This window comes from Talpa occidentalis, unplaced genomic scaffold (genome assembly GCF_014898055.3).
Source record: "Talpa occidentalis isolate TD23 unplaced genomic scaffold, MPIMG_talOcc4v2.1 talOcc4.4, whole genome shotgun sequence".
NCBI lineage: Eukaryota > Metazoa > Chordata > Mammalia > Eulipotyphla > Talpidae > Talpa > Talpa occidentalis.
Genome location: NW_023604295.1, coordinates 481,370 through 497,604, shown reverse-complemented (window position 1 = coordinate 497,604; position 16,235 = coordinate 481,370). Strand labels below are relative to the sequence as shown.

At 68.2% G+C, this 16,235-nt stretch overlaps 1 protein-coding gene across 1 annotated transcript in view; it reads left to right on the top strand.

The window, feature by feature from the left end:
- Positions 1-8,421: 8,421 nt before the first annotated feature.
- The window catches only part of COL18A1 (collagen type XVIII alpha 1 chain), a 41,982-nt gene continuing 34,168 nt past the window's right edge, over positions 8,422-16,235 (top strand). The window contains exons 1-2 of the mRNA XM_037524763.1: positions 8,422-8,432; positions 8,549-8,637. Coding sequence (XP_037380660.1) covers positions 8,422-8,432; positions 8,549-8,637 — 100 coding nt within the window. The remainder of the gene's footprint in view (positions 8,433-8,548; positions 8,638-16,235) is intronic.

Here is a 16,235-nt window from a genome sequence, read left to right as displayed (position 1 = left end):
GGCCCCCCTCCCTCTGAGGGCCAGGGCAGGTGACAGGCAGGTGAGGGCCCAGGTGGGCCTGGACTCCAGGTCTGCTTCTGCAGCTCACAGCTGGTTCTGCAGGTGGCTGGCTTCCGGGCCCCTGCCTGGCACCGTCAATAAGCCCAGCCAGGGAGGGCGGCTCTCAGAGGGGTCTGGCCGGCCCGTGGGCCAGGGGTGCCCTGCGGCAGGAGGCTGTTGGACTGGGCCCACGCGGGGCAGAGCGGCCGTCAGCTGCGGCTTGACCCTCCCAGGACCCCCCAGGGCCCCTGTCCGGACACCACAGCCCCTGAGTCAGGCGAAGCCCTGCTGGCTGCGGGCCAGGCCGCCACTGTCCTCTCCGGCGGTGCCCCATTTCCTTTCCTTCTACAGAAACCCCTGGAGGGAGGCTGCAGGAGAAAGCACAGGCCAGACAGAAAACAGGAAAAGGGGAAGCAGATGGGGGTGGGCTGAGCTCAGAGGAAGGGGGACAATGGAGGGTGGACAGGGCTGCTGGAGAGCAGAGAAGGGACACAAGGGCTGCGGGCCGCCCCTCCTCAGCCCCTCCAGGCCCTCCCCAGGCCCTGGGCCAGGGCCGCACTGGCAGGTTAGGTCGGCCCACCCACCCAAGGGCGTTCCTGGAGAGCCCAGGCCTCAGCCTCGCGGCTGCTCCACCTGCGCTCCCTGCAGAGCCGCCTCACGGGCCGGGCCGTGTTCAGATGCCGCGTGCTTCAGGGGAGGGTGGAGCCAAGTCCGGTGCCCACCTCTCCCATGCTCTGGAAGTGATGCAGACCCGATGAGCTGGGAAGGGCCCCTCACAGGGCGCAGGTGTCAGACTGGCCCCCACCCCAGGCCCCTCGGGCCCACCAGCCCTGTCCCCTGGAGGGGCACCTCACGACCCCTGACCGTCCACCCAACGCAAGCAGGGCACCCAGCGGTGGGAGCGAGTGGCCAGGGGTGGCGGCTTCTCTGCAGGGGCTGCCATGGGCAGGGGCTTGGGCCTGGGTCACTCGGGCCTGGTGTCCTGCGGGCCAGTGGCCGTCCCAGGGCCAAGCTAGAAGCTGCCTCCCTGCATGCGGATGCAGTCAAGGGATGCTGCCCCTTGCAGACCAGGGGCGCCAAGAGCCGAGGAACAGCTGGCCGGGCCCTTCTGGAGCCAGCTCGCAGGGGCCTGGAGGGGTTCCCCTGAAGCTGGACATGGGGACCCGAGCAGCCTTGTGTCGGGAGGGATGCCCGCAAGGCGCAGGGCAGCAAGGGGAGGAGGTGTGACCCCAGAAGTGGCCCCCATGCCCCATGCCCCGGCTTGCCCTGGGGTCAAGGCTTCCCTCAGCCCTGAGAAAGCACAGGCGCCGAGCTCATGAGGGGGCCGAGTTCCTGAGGCGGGAGCCCAGGATGCCGGGGGCCGCGGCATTCAGAGCCAGATGGCACGGGAAGGCGGCAGTCGAAGGGCCGTCACCACCGCCGCCACTGCCGCCAGCCTCTGCCCGCGCGGCCCGGCGCACCCTCCCCGCAGCCGCCTCCTGAGCAGCCAGGGGAGCAGCAGCAGGGCCTGCTCGGAGCCAGCTCCTGCGGGCGCCGGGGCGGCGTGGGAGGGGAAAGAGGCCCAGAGGAGCCCAGGCGGACCTGCTTGTTCAAACCACACGAAGCGAGGGTCACGCTCTGCCCGGCGGCCACCCTGGCCTGTGACGAGAGCCCGGAGCACTGGGAGCCTGGGGACACGGCGCAGTGCAGCTGGCACAGGCCGGCGAAACAGGCGAAAGCAGCACCAGAACCTTCTAGAATCTCCCACTCGGGGCCAAGTCCAGGCAGCCAGAGAATGCAAGGAGAAGCGAGGGAGTGAGGACACGTTCAGCCCGTCCGCCGGTGGACGGCAAAGGCTGGCCCACGCCAGGCGCTGGGCATAGGGGCGTCCCCGCCCTGTCAGGATGGGAAGATGGGGCTCCATGGACGAGTGTGCCCCAAAGAGGGGAGGAGGGGTGCAAGTTCCGCCTTCGCTGCCCCCCCCCCACCCCTGGAGCTTCCTCTCACAGGCTCCAAGGGGCTCTGTCCCTCCGGGGAAGACATTTCCTGACAAAGCCTGTTTTCCAAGTTCGTCTTGTCCCTGACCCTCGATCTTGACCCTCCTCACCCTCGTGGCTGAAGGACCGTCCTGTGATCCCCAGACGCGCCTGCTGTCGCTCACGATAGCCCACGCCCGCGGTGTTGTCAGCCTCCCGCCCGCATCTCGTGCTGCCTGGGACCTCGAGGCAGACGTTTCTCCTTGTTAAATGCTGATTATTTTCTTTCTGATGACTTGTAAAAGGAAGGTGTGCTATTTCACCATTGGTGGCAGATATCTGGCAGGTAACTTTTTTTTTAAAGATTTGTTTATTTATGCATGCAAGAGCTGGGGTACAGGCCACAGATGTGAGGGATGAGAGGATTCACCCGAGACAGAGCGGGGAGCAGAACAGGCAGACGGGCTGAAATGCACTGCTGAGGGGAGCAGCTGGTGAGACGGGAGAGGTCTGCTGTGCCCTGTAGGTAGATCCCTGGCCGGGGATCAAACTCGTGCTGCAGAGGCTGCGGACAGCTTCACAGGTTGTGTCTTCACCCCTTGTGCCACCAGGGAGGCCCTGGCAGGTAACTTTCAACAGGTGAAAGAAGCACGTTCGTCTCACTGCATGAGAGATTTACCGTCAAATATTGAAGTTTATTAAGCACCTTGGAATTTACTTACAATGTCACAGTGCTCATTTCTTCAAAATCTTTCTGCTTTTCTAATATGGGCATTTAATGTTATAAATTTCCAACTAAATGCTGCTTAACTCCTTCCCACAAATTTTGGTATGTTGTGTTTTCATTTTCTATCAATGCAAAACATGTTTTATTCTCCCGATATTCCTCTTTGGTTTATGGTTTATTTTGAAATACGCTGCTTAAAATTTTCAAATATTCTGGGTCTTTGCAGGTACCTATTTTTGATTTCTCATTTTACTGTGTCCTGAACACTCACTTTGCATGATTTACATTCTAGTAAATTTGTTAAGGTTTGTTTTATGGCCCACGGCAAGGTCATCCCCTGCGCTCGAGAAGAACACACTCTTCCTCTGAAGAAGTGCCGAGCAGAGTTTTATAACTACCACCGAGATCTCTCAAGGTGGCTGAACGCCCTGCTTGTGTCTTCTATCCCTTTATTGATTTTTCTGTCTACTTTTTCTAACGTGACAAAAGTTGATTATAGACATGCTCAGCTATGACGAGGCAGTCATTTCTCCTGCCAGCCTGGAGTCTGATCTTGTCCTTTGAGACTTGCATCTCATTTAGATCAAGCTCAGTTGTGATGATGATGTCCTTCCAGACAATCAACCCCAGCGTCATGGAACATCCCTCTTAACCTATCTAATAGTCCTTTGGAAGTCTAACATCAAGGTAGCAACTCTTTTTTATTAGTGACTAAGTGGAATAACTTTTCCCCTCATCTTTATACTTTATTATATTTTTAAAAAGATTTATGTTTTTATTTATAAAATAAAAAAAACTGAGGTACAGGTCAGAGGTGTGGAGGGTGAGAGGATTCGCCAGAGACAGAGTGGGGAGCAGAACAGGCGATGGACTGAAGACACTGCTGGGGGGAGCAGCGGGCAGGGCAGGAGAGGTCTGCCGTGCCATGTGGGTATCTCCCTGGCCGGCTGGGAATCGAACCCATGCTGCAGAGACTGTAGACAGCTTCACAGCGCTGCGCTCAACCTGCTGTGCCACCGGGGAGGCCCATCTTTACACTTTAAATCTGTGTTTTATATTTAACTTGGATTTCTCACAGACATGATATAGTTGAGACACTTTTATTTCACTTTTATTTTTATTTTACTTTTATTTTATTTCACTTTTATTTTAATCCAATTCGATCATCTTTGCCTTTTAACTGCTGCATTTCGATCATTGACATTTAATGTGAACGATAACATTAACCTAAGGAAGCTAGGGGACGTCTTCTATTTTACCTGTTTTCTGTCTTCTCTGTTAGTTGAGTGTTTTCATTTTTATGTTCTCTTGACTTATTATTTATGCTTCTTTTTTTTAAAAAGGAGCAACTGTTGTAGGGTTTACAATATAAATCTTAACCAGAGTTTAACTTCAAATAGCGTAAGACCCCTTCACTAGTGGGGGGACGTTGTAACGCGGTCTCCCCAGGCCTCGCTCTCATCTGGTGTTGCCACTCGCTCTGCCGCTCCGTGTGCTCCTTGCGCCTTACAGTGCGACTGTTTTGCCGTTAGATAGCGGTTGTTGTTCATCGGGCTTTGCCTTCTCTTCACGCCTCCTGCGGCCGGCTCTCCTTGTCTCTGTGCAGACCCGGCAGGCTGAGCCAATGCTCCTCCCGAATGAGGAACGTCGGTGATAGCTTCTCAGGGAGCAGGCGTGCCAGCAGCTCTGTCAGGGGCTCTTGTTGTCTGAGAGTCTGTTCGTATCCTTTATTGTCAGATGTTTTCACTGGTACGAATCAACACTTTTTCCCTTTCAGGTTATGGCCCAGAGAATGTCACTCTCTTGCTATCTGGCCGGAGGGCTTCTGGGAGGGTCCTGCGGCCATTTTGTCTGCGTGTGGCGTCCCTCTGTTCTGGTCTGGCGGGCTCAGAGGCCGGTGCTCTGTCTTTTCCTCAGCTTGACCGCGCCCTGCATCGAGGGGGTCCCTTTGGTCCTGTTTGTCCTACATTTGGGGGCATCTGTCCTGATGCACATCTCTGAGCTTCTTGGACCTGTGGTTTGGTGTCTGGCGTGAATTTTGGAAATTTCCCAGCTGGTTTTCCTCATGGGTTTCCCTGCCCCCCTCTGCCCTCCTCCCGAGAGGCGGTGCCACACGCCACCTGGTCCTGGCGGCCTGGGCCTCCTCCCCGCGCCAGGCCTGGTTGAGTCAAGCTTGCGGATGCCCATCACTCTGCTCTTCTTCGTTTTTCTGTGCTTTTTAGTTTTTACATTTTCATCCCACTCTTTTTTGAAAAAAATCTCTTTTCGAGGCAATATATTATTTTTTTAAAGATGTATTTATTTATGCATACAAGAACTGGGGTACAGGCCAGAGGTGTGGGGGTGAGAGGACTCACCAGAGACAGAGTGGGGAACAGAACAGGTGGATCTACTGAAACCCACTGCTGAGGGGAGCAGCGGGGAGACAGGAGAGGTCTGCTGCGCCCTGTGGGTAGCTCCCTGCCTGGGGATCGAACTTAAGGCATCCGGAACTCAGGCCAAAGCGGTGATAACGTGGAGACTTAACCCCTAGGCCACCAGGGAGGCCTGAGCGCATTTCGGAATGCCAGCTGAGGGAGCGCGCGCCCCGGAAGGTGAGGGGACACGCCGGTGGGACTTTCACTTCCTCGGACCATGGAGGGTCTCTGTGCAGGCCTCAGGCGGCTCGCGCTGACTGGGCGGGCTGGCGGGCTCATGGAGGCTGCGGGTGTGGCATGGCCAGGGAGCCTGGTCCCGTGGAGAAGGACTGGCCCACCCGCACCCTCCCTCGGGCCTGTCTGGAGGAGGGACTGGTCAGGCTGTGAGCAAACAAATGAGCACGTGACCGAATAAAGGAACAAGGACATGAGAGAGAGAGAGACGCACTCGCAGAAAAACAGAGCCTCGCTGGCAGGGCGAGGGCCGGGACCCGGGGCTGCACCGGCCAAGCGAGGCCCCGGCTGGGCTCAGGGGCGGGTGCTCAGCGGGCTGGGGGTAAAAACCCAGTAGGGGCCGGGTGGGGACCCAGGGGGCCGGGCGGGGACCCAGGGGCCGGCACGTTTCGCATGTGGCGCTGAGAGCGCTGTGGGGACGCCCCAGCTGGGGGCGTGTTAAGTCGCCCTGATGCGGCTTCTCGGGCTGCCCGGCGGGGAGGGGGCACACGTGCAGGGTGCCGGCCGGGCGCGGGCTGGACAAGCTGTCCACCAGTCAGAACTGCGCTGACCGAAGGCCTCGTTTGCATGCTAGCTCTAGCCCTGCCGCTTGCCTATACCAGCAGCTCCTGCGCCCTCTGTCCCTGGCGGCTCCTGTGGCACTGAGCCGCGGCCCAGTCGGGGCTGACACCCCTCGGGCCGGCAGCTGCTGAAACCTGGGCAGGGGCCGACGCCTTCTCCGCTGTGGCTGTCCCTCCGTGCTGCGGCCCCTTCTCTGCCTGGCCCGCCCACCCCGCGCACCCCTCGGCCCCCAGGACAGGTCCAGGTGGGAGGGGACCGCGGCAGTGCGGGGAACATGGACACTGGCCCCGCGTCAGCGTAAAACAAAACTCACTTTAACACAGAATCAGCCAGTGGAGAGGGGGCCGGCCAAGCCCCTGTTCCAGCCTCCACTCGGCCCGGGGTCGCTGTCAGTGTCAACAGGGCACCTGAGACCCCAACACTGTTTCAGGGGAGAGGCCAGCGCTTGCCTCCGGAAGGACCCGCCGGCGTGGAGGGGAAGGCCGGGGCTCGCGGGGGACAGGGAGCAGGGGCCGGGCTCGAGTCCGCCCTGTGCACAAGCCCCCCCTCCCACCCCAGCTTTGCCGCACACGGGCTGGGCACCTGGACCCCGGGTCCTCTGCCCCGACAGGGCAGTGCTGGGTGCCTTCGGCCGGGTGAGCCCCAGGAGTGCGTCCCAGATGCAGGCGGGAGCAGCAGCGCGGGGGTGGCCGGTCTCCAGGCAGGGCCGGGTGCACTTCTCTGCAGACAGCGCAGCGCTGTGGCGGGGCGGGCGGGGGGGGGGGGTGCTGCGGGCGTGTCCCTGTGTCCAGGCGGGAGGAGGGCCAGGGCACTGGCCAGGTGCGAGTGGCTCAACAGGCCCTGCTGCAGACAGCGACACCCCAGCCTCCTGGTCGACGGGGCGTTTCATTACACGGAACGTGGGGTGGGCTCCCCCATGCCCAGGGCCCTCCTGGGAAGACGTGTGTACCCCGGTAGGGGTGCGGGGCGCGCCCAGCAGAGGGGAGGAGGGAGTGGCCAGCACAGGCTGGGCCCAGCCCTCCCTGCCCTCTCAACCGCTCCCCCCAGGCAGCGGAGCAGTGACAGGCCCGGGCCACACACCTCATCTTCAGGAGGTGTCGCAGGCAGCGGGTAAGATGGGCGGGGCCGGGCGGGTGAAGCCCAGCGGGCCTGGAGGGCAGGGGAGGTGGCAGAGGTGCAGGAGCCCTTGGCCCTGTTCTGGAGGCCTCCTGCGGCGGGGACAGCCTGGGAGGGCGCCACGCCCACCCCCACGCGGACACCCCGCGCAGTGCATGTACACACCAAGACACGTGTGCACACGCACCACACACCCCAGACACACGCCCACACACCTCCTGTACAGACACCCCCAACCACACTCACACGCACACAGAACCACACGCACACACACAGACCCACAGCAGACACAAGCCACACGCGTACCCCCCGCACACACAGACACTCAGACTGGGCCGCCCCACCAACACCCGCGCCCCACGGGCCTCCCTCCCTCCCTCCCTCTGCAGTGACGCCAGTGTTGCTCCCTGCGTGCCCCCCCCCCCCCCGCTCCCCACGCCCCTCCTCACCACCCCTGCCCTCCTCAGAACCTCGCCCAGCTCCAGGCCCTGAGTGCCCCTCGGCTGGTGGGGGTCAGGGCGGGGGGCTGTGCCAGCCAGACTGCTCAGCCTGCTCGGTGGGCCTGGGCTGGGGGCAGGGCGGGAGACTGGGGGGCTGGCACCATGGGATCAGAAGGCCCAGCCTGCCGGGCAGGGTGCTGAGGGGGCCTGAGAGGCGGGGTGGGGAAGGGGTGGCCTTGCGAGGCCGGGGAGGGGCAGGTGGGCAGAGGCTGCCGGCCAGCGTGGAGGGCCTCAGGCTGGCCAGGCTGGGACTGGTCTCTAGCCAGCCGCGGCCAGGGGTGGCCAGGGGTGCCCCGGGGTGTGGGGTGGGGGTGCAGCTGCTCCGGCGGAAGGGGCATGGCCTGGAGGGGCCGGCGCCCCCAAGGGTTCCAGGAAGTTGCTGCCCTTGTGGTGGGGCAGCAGGGCCCGGGCTGGGCGGCCGCGCCGTGGGGTGGGGGCACTGCGCCCCGTCCTGCGCCCCCAGGGGCGTGCGGTGCGCCTCCATCCCGCCGGCTCCAGGGCCCCCAGCGTCTTTGTTCAAACCGCCCGCCTTGCGGCCTCCAGGGCACTCGGCCCGGGACGCCCCGGCACCCGCGGGGCCCCCACCCGAGCAGGCGCGGGGCTCCGGCGGGGGCGAGGCCGAGCCGCGCGGGGGTGGGGGGGCGGTCCCCGCCCCAGCGCTGGGGTGCTAGGACCCGGGGGAGCAGCCGGGCCCGCGCCCCCTCCCCGCGCGCTGGGCCCGGCGTCCGCCCACCGCCCGGTCCGGCCCGCGCCGGGGCCCGCGCCCCGCCCCGCCGCCCGCGCCCCGCCCGCCCGCCCCGCCCTGCCCTGCCCGAGCGCGGCGGGCGGCGGAGGGCGCAGCCTGCGCGGCGCAGACGGTCGGGCCGCGGAGCATGGCGCCGAGGTGCGGGCGCGGGGGCGCGGGGGGCGCGGGGCGCGGGGGGCGCGCGGGGGCGCGGGCGCGGGGGGCGCGGGGGCGCGGGGCCGGCGGCGCCCCAACCCGTGGCGTGTCGCCCGCAGGTGGCCCTGGCCGCGGCGGCGGCGCCTCCTGGACGTGCTCGCCCCCCTGGTGGTGCTGCTCGGGGCCCGCGCGGCGCCGGCCGAGTCAGGTAAGGGGGCGGGGGCGCCCCCGGGCGCGGGCCACCCCTCGTGCGGGCCCCCAGGGCCGAGCGGCCGCCCCGACTCCGCGCGGCGCGCAGGTGGCCCGGGCGGGCGCGGGGCCCCGAGCGCCGCCGTCGCGTCCCGCGCGGGCCATTCATTCTTCGCGGGCGCGCGGGCGGGCGGGGACGCGTCCCGGGCCGGAGCCGCCACCCCGTCGGGGCCGCCGGGGCCTGCAACCTGTTGGGGCCGAGCCGCGCGCTCCCCGGCGGCCTTTGTGCGCCCTCGGCCCCCGCCCGGCCCGCGCCCGCCGGTGTCGGGTTGCGCGGCCCTTGGCGCGGCGCGCGGGCGGGAGGACAATGCCCGGCCCGGCCGGCCCGGCCCGCCGGCCCGAGCGCGCGAGGAGCGCGGCCGCCCCGGCCTCGCCGCGGGTCCCAGCGGCCGCCGGCGCAGCCCTCGCCTGGGCAGGCCCGGGGTGCGGAGGGCCAGGGCCCGCACGGCACGGAGGTGCGACCCCGGCGCAGGCGGCCCCGGAGCCACCCCCAGCACCCGCCCCCCGGGCACCCCTCTGGGGATGGTTCCCCTTGACGGGGACCCGGGGCCGCTGGGCCCCTCGTCCCGGCGCTGGCGGTCGGGGCGGCGAGGACGGGCTGGGGCTGCCCCGGCCTAGTGACCGTCGGGCCTAGTGACCGTCGGGCGGGACCCTGGGCTCCTGGGCCCCCTGCAGCCGTCCGGGCCTCCGCGCCGCGGGAGGTCAAAGGTGGTGCCTGAGACCCGGGTGGGGCGCTCATGCAGACTGGGGGGGCCTGCTGGGTGGTGTCCCCCGTCCCCTGGTGGCACGGCCTGGGGCTCCTCCCTCGCCCACCCCAGGAGCCCCTCCCGCCCGCCCAGGTAACGCTGCGCTCCCCACCCAGCGCGGGCCAGCTGTCCCCCGCCCCAAGGCCCCTGAAGCAGGACCTTGCCCACCGGGCCGGACCGCGACCTGCATGTGAGGCCGGACTCGGCGGAGGCTGCCGCCCACCCGGAGGCCCCAGGGTCCCCAGGGGAATCGAGGCTGGGAGCCCAGTTTGCTGAGCTGCACATTTTTCCTGACCGAAAAGCTGCTTTTCTCCACGTCTGCCCTCGCCTGAGTCAGCCAGGCCTGGCCACTGTGCCCGCGCCTCGCAGTGCCCGCGCCTCGCAGTGCCCGCGCCTCGCAGTGCACCTTGCAGTGCCCGCGCCTCGCGCGCCTCGCAGTGCGCCTCGCAGTGCCCTACCTCGCAGTGCCCGCGCCTCGCAGTGCTCACGCCTCGCAGTGCCCGCGCCTCACAGTGCCCACGCTTTGCAGTGCCCGCGCCTCGCAGTGCCCACGCCTCGCAGTGCCCGCGCCTCGCAGTGCCCACACCTCGCAGTGCCCGCGCCTCGCAGTGCCCGCGCCTCGCAGTGCTCACGCTTCGCAGTGCCCGCGCCTCGCAGTGCTCACGCTTCGCAGTGCCCGCGCCTCCCAGTGCCTGCGCCTCGCAGTGCCGGCGCCTCGCAGCGCCCGTGCATTTCCCCAGAGCAGAGCTGGTGCCTTCACACCCTGGGGCGCTGCTGCCCCCCCATGTGTGCGCCCCTGAGCTGGCCTGCTGGTGGCCCCAGCAGCTGATGGGGAGTCTGGGCCAAGGCTAAGCGCGGAGGAGCGTGGCAGGCAGGGCAGGCCGGGATGGCGCCTCAGCAGGCTGCCGGCTCCCCCCCCCACTCCCTCACCCCCCACTCCAGGGCTCCCCACGGGGTCGGCACCAGCCCCAGGCTTGGGGTCTCGGACTCATTGGCTGAGTGCCCCGCAGCCCCGGGTGTGCAGCCCAGTGGGCCTGTGGCCGGTGGCTGGGCTTGGGGAGCCACAGAGGAAGGAGGCTGCGGCCTGGGGCTCCCCACAGGGGAGTCTCCCGTCTGGGGCTCAGGAGCCTGACGCGAGGTGGTTTTGAATTTCAGTAAAACCCGTTTTCCAGGGCGCTCCTGGTTTCCTCCTGAGAGGGGGCGCCATGCAGGGAAGAGGGGGCGGGGTGAGGGGTGGGGGTGGGGTGGAGGGGCCTCCACAGGGGCGGGGCCTGTCCCGCCAGCCCACTTAGAAGCGCCCCCGCAGGTGTGTACGTGCACACACCACACCTGCATGCACACAGACATGAAAGTGTGCGCACACACGTGTGCACACAGGCAGCGTACATGCACACCCACCCCAGGCCCGCCCCGCCCCACCCACACCCAGATGCACAACAGCCTCACATGCGTGCACACGCGTGCTGGTTTTTGCACACACGCTCCACATGTACACGCGTGAAAATGCTCACATAGATACAGGCACACGCCCGCCACGCCATGCCCCTCCACACACATGTGTAAACACGTACACAACACACACCCTCCACCTGCTCACACGTGTGCACACACTCTGCAGGTCACACGTGCACACACAAGTGCAAGCGTGCACACGCACAGACGCCACGTCCTTGCTCTCCTCCAGCAGCGCCTCCCTCCCCTCCGTACTGCGGGTTGGGTGGGCCCTGGGGCCAGTGCAGAGCGGGGTGTCCAGCCCGCATGGGGTGCCCCTGTGGGGTGTCCAGCCCGCATCCTCCGCAGGTCCCAGCACTGCCTGGAGTAGGCTCCGGGGCCTGAAGGGGATGCAGGGCCGCTGAGTGGCCCTGGGAGGTGTCCCCACATCACCCCACTGTTGGCCCAGGTGGGGTCTTTTGTCTCTCCTGGGAAGGCGCTGCCCATCCTCCCCCAGGGGCGCCACCAGGCTCCCCGTGCGCTGAGGCCAGGACGCTCGGGCCCCGCAGGGCCCCACGATGGTGCCTCGTCCAGTCTGGCATGTTTGGGGAGGCCCTCAGGCCCCTGCAAAGCCTTGCTGCTGCTGGTGACAGCACGGGGAGCGGCTCGGCCTCTGGCCGACACCCGCTGACCCTGTCCTCTCCCGGCTCAAGGGCTGCTGGGCCGGTGGCCGTGAGGGGGAGGCCTCCTGGAGGGGACTGGCCTCCAGCCATTGCCCAGAACCTGGAGGAGGTGGGAGTGTCCTGGGTGGGCAGCTCTGCCCCCACCCCCGTGGGGGAATCACCCCAGGGCCGCCATCATCTTTAGCCGCGGCCGGCCACCCAGACCCTGGGCCACAACCATCCGTGTCCCGTCACTCCTCGTGGCCGGGGCTCTGGGTTGCTGTGACGGGGGACCGCCCACTGGCTGAGCTCCTGGGTCTGACCCAGGCCCCCATGGGAGAAGCCCCAGGCCCGGTGCTGCTGGGGTGGGCGCGGGCACGCCAGCTGGGGTGTCTCGGCGGGGCCGGGTGCAGGCGCTGTGCCGGCAGGGGTGGGCGTGGGTGGCCAGGGCCTGTGCGGGGTGGCGCGGAAGGGCTGCGGGCGCCTCTGACCCGGCGCTGAGTCAGACTCACGGGGCCGGCGCGCTCGCCCTGCAGCGGCCTGCCTCCCGCTCGGGCAAGCCCCGGCAGCCGCGGCGCCCGGGCCCAGGAGCGCAGCCAGCAGGCTGGAGCATCTTCCTGGAATTTCGCGCTGGCAGATGGGGTCACCCTGGGCTGGTGGGACGCAGTTGGGGGTGGGGCAGGGGCGGTGTGGGGCTGGGGTGGGGCAGGGGTCAAGATGGGGGGACACAGCGAACTGGGGGATGGGAGCGCGGCCTTGAGCTTCTGGAAGGACAGGAGGCCCTGCGGTGGGCACTGGCGCGGGCCAGGGTGAGCGGCCCTTCTGGGTGTTTCCAGAAGGGATGTCAGAGGGAGCCGAGGCGGGAGGGCCGTGGTGGGAGGCCCATCTCCTTCGCACCATCCTCTTCGGGGTGAGGCCGAGCGCGCAGGGTCAGCCAGGGCTGACCTGGAGGGGCCGGGCCGGCCCTTCGGCCTCCGGTTGCGAAGCCCCGGGTCCAGGTCTTGAGACACGGCAGGTGCTGGCAGCTGGTGCCGCGCTGGCCACGCAGAACCTGCCCACACAGGCCTTCTCGGTGCCGAGCCCGGCGTGGAGAGAGGGTGAGCGCAGCGAGGGCCTGGCCAGCTGGCGCCTGGACGGGAGGTGGCCGCGGGGGCCGGCCCCTCTCCTCCCTGCGCCCGGGAGCCCTGAGGCCCGCGTCTGCCAGGGACCCCGGCGGCAGTCGGCTCCCCGCCCTCTCCGGGCTGGGCTCCATCCCACGGGGCAGCTGCGCCTGGACAGACGGAACAGCCTCATGTCCCGCGCCACCGTCGGGGTTGTCGGCCTTGCTGTGGGCGGCGTCCCCCTCGGCGCCCTGGCCCACCCTCCAGACCACGCTCGGCGTTCCTTGAAGACCCTCGTCCTTCGGCCCGGGCGCGGCCCTTTCCCTCGGGGTGGATGTCGGCGCTGCGGCCAGGGCCGGCCCCGCTGTCTCCCGCACGGGGGTCCAGGCCAGGGGCCACGTGAGGTCCCGTGCAGGGTCACGACCGCGCAACAGCCCAGCGGGCACGTGCAGCCAAGGGGGCAGCTGGTCCTGCAGAGAGCGGTCGCGGGTCGCTGAGCCGAGGAGCTCGGCCGGCGGCCAGCGTCCATGCCGCGCTCCAGGGGGACCCGGACCCCGTGAGCCAGCGGGCTCGGCGGCCTTCGCGCGTGCCGGGCCGGGGCAGGCCTCTGCTCGCCGGGTGGTTCACGAGCTGCTGTGATTCCACGCGGGGCAGAGGCGGGTCTCTGCCGGCAGTGGGGGGCTGGACCCGAGGCCCCGGGGCCGTGTTCTTCCTCCTCGCCCCGCCCTGGTGCTGGGAGCCGCAGGCCCCTCACCATCCTGAGGACCTGCTGGCCCACACTGGCCGCTGGGCCGGCTTGGACACGTCTCCTCGGCCACGTCTGCGGCCGAGGGTGTGACAAGGCAGGTCGCCTGGGACACCCCCAGGACAGGGTCGAAGGGGCCGGGGGTCAGCCCTTGGAGCCAGCCCCTCTGTGGGGCTGGGGAGGCCTTCCCAGCTGTCGGCAGTCCAGCTGACTGCGCCTGCCCACGCGCTGCGCCCGCAGATCTTGGGGCCTTAGAGGGGGAGCAAAGCGGGGGAGGGGTGCGGCGGGGGGCAGAAGGGCCAGGAGGCCCCTCCCCAGCCCCACTTCTGGGCCTGGGGTCACTTTGCTTGTTCCCCGGCCTCTGGGCGCTCCTCCTCTTGCTGGGGTCAGCGTGTGCGCCAGCGCGACCCGATCCTCGTGGTCTCACCTCCCTCGGCATGGGGTCCCACCGCTAACCAGCACCCCCTGATCCGTGTCAGCCTCCAGCCCGAGGCTCCTGCCCGCGCAGAGAGGACCGACTGTGGTCTCAGGTCCGGCCCACGCATGGCGCTGAAATACTCGGGGTGGCCGGGCCATGTGTGAGCCCAAGCGAGGGGTGAGCTCGGAGGCCATGGAGAGAGGGAGGCGGTGGCCTCAGGCGGGTGAGCAGGTGTGTGCGGGGCAGGGCAGGCGGGGTGCCCAGGAAGGCCCACGGGCCCGGCGCAGGGGCGCCCGTGTCCCCGTCTGTGGGCGGATGTGGCGTCTGCGGCGTCCGCCTGTCCGGGAGAACGAGGCAGAGGGCACAGGCGTTCCCGGGAAGGCCCACGGGCTGGGGCTGGTGTGTGGGGAGCCGGCAGCGGAGCTGGGGAGCTCGTCCTGGGAAAGCCACTTACCCGGGAAAGGACCACCGCCGCGGGACTGGTCCTGACACCCAGGTGACCACTGCGCCTGCCCACGCGCCGGCGTCTACCTGCTGCTGGAGGTGAAGGCCGGTGGCCTGGCGGGGAAGGGGCTTCGGCCTGCCAGGGGGGCTCCCCCCAGAGGCCTAGGGTGGGCGAGGGGCTGGCCCGCTTGGCCCGAGCTCTGCCGTCCACGCCCACCTTCGCGCAGTGCCCTCATCTGCCCTAGGGGGGTCTGCCCCTGGGGGTCTGCCCCAGGCCGCAGCCTGGCTGCAGGTTGGCTCGGGGTCCTGCCTGGTGAGCGACGGTGGGCGCCTGGGCTGGGAGTGCGGCCTGTTCTGCTCCTGGAGGGGGCCACAGGCCCAGGGTCCTGGCCACCCCCTCGCCTCGCCCGTGGCCCGCCCCTCCCCCGGGCGCCCACTTCTCTGCTGCGCCGCGCCAGGCCCCCTATGGCATTCAAGGCATCTGCCTTGACCTCTGCCCCTCGGGGTGGCAGCCGCAGGGCCAGCCCCTTCCCGGCCTCTGCGAGCAGCCAGGGCCTTCCTGCAGAGGAGGGGCCCTCCCGCCGCTCACTCCCGAAGGGTGTCTGGGAGCCGCTGCTCAAGGTGACCCCAACGGCACCACCCCCGCCTCCTGGGCGGCCTGAGCGAGCTCCTGCAGCTGGCACGCGGGCCCCGGGGAGCCTGCCGGTGGTCAGCGCGCCCCATGCCCCTCGTTGGCCTCGAGGACCCCGCTGGCCTCCCCACATGCGAGTCCCTCCCCCGGGGACAGCGGCGGGCAGTGGCGGGGGCCATAGGGGCTGGACACGCCTCCCATCAGGCCCCGGGGGCCGCATCTGGGGCGGGCAGCCTGGCACCTGTGCTGGGGGCCCCGGCTGTGCCGCGCAGTTCTCAAGAGTTTCGTGGGTTTTATTTCGTGAAATAGCGCAGGGCAAGCGGGGGTATCCGGACCCAGAGCATCACAGGCTCACGGCAGAGAGTGGGGTGCCCCCCCAGCCTCACGCCCGCCACCCCCCGGGTCACCCTCGCCGGCCCGTTTTCAGACATGCTCATCCGCGTGCTCAGAGGCTGTGTGAGGCGTGAGGTGCGTGTGTGCTGTGCTGTGCGGCGTGTGCCCCTGCTCCCCGCCACCCCTGGTGCTGAGGGGGAGCCAGTCCCGGCCACGGCTGTGCTCCTCGCTGCGCCCTGCACCCGGCCCTTACCCGGCCCACGCCGGCCGAGGCCTCGCAGCCGTGGCCACCCGAGCTGGACAGGCACAGGCCCGGCGGGCCCCTGTGGCGTCCGCGGTGCGTCCACCGGCGGCGGGGGCCCTGTCCCCCAGCAGTGCCCGTAGGCTCTGAGGGGATGGACAGCAGGCGGGTCTCGGCACCATGGGCATAGCATGGGGCTAAGACCGGGGCTCCCGGAAAGCCCTGAAACCCAAAAATCAAAGCCGAGGGCTGCAGCCGCCCAGCAGGGCGGGGGGCTCGCACCCCGAGGCCGCCGACGGTATGGGGTCCATGCGCCTCCCCGCGGCTGCCCGAGGCCTCGGCCGGGACTGGCCACCATGGGCGCGCCGGCCGGGCCAGGCTCCGGGCACAGGCAGGAACCGGCCGGACCCTCCCGCGGCCCTGCTCCTCCTTCCCGGCCCAAGGCGCACGGGGACCCCGCCCCCCGCCCGATGGGCCCATCTCCTGGCGCCGAGGCCGACGGGGCGCGGAGCACCAAGCAGCTCACAGCGCGCGCCGGAAGTGCATATAAAGGGTGGCGGCTGTGGGCCTGGGTGCGCCGTCCTGTCCTTAGCCAGCGGGGGCGTGGGCCGTGGGGCGCCCTTGGCGAGAGCTGACCGCACGCCGGCTCCCCGCCCCCACCAGGCCAGGCCAGGGCGGGTCGGGCGGCTGCGGGTCAGTCACGGTCAGTGGCTGCCCGCGCGTGGGCCTGCAGACCTGGGCGCTCCGGGGCCGGGCAGTCTCCGTGAGCAGTGGGGTGCGGCCCCCAGAGGCCCCAGGTCCAGGGG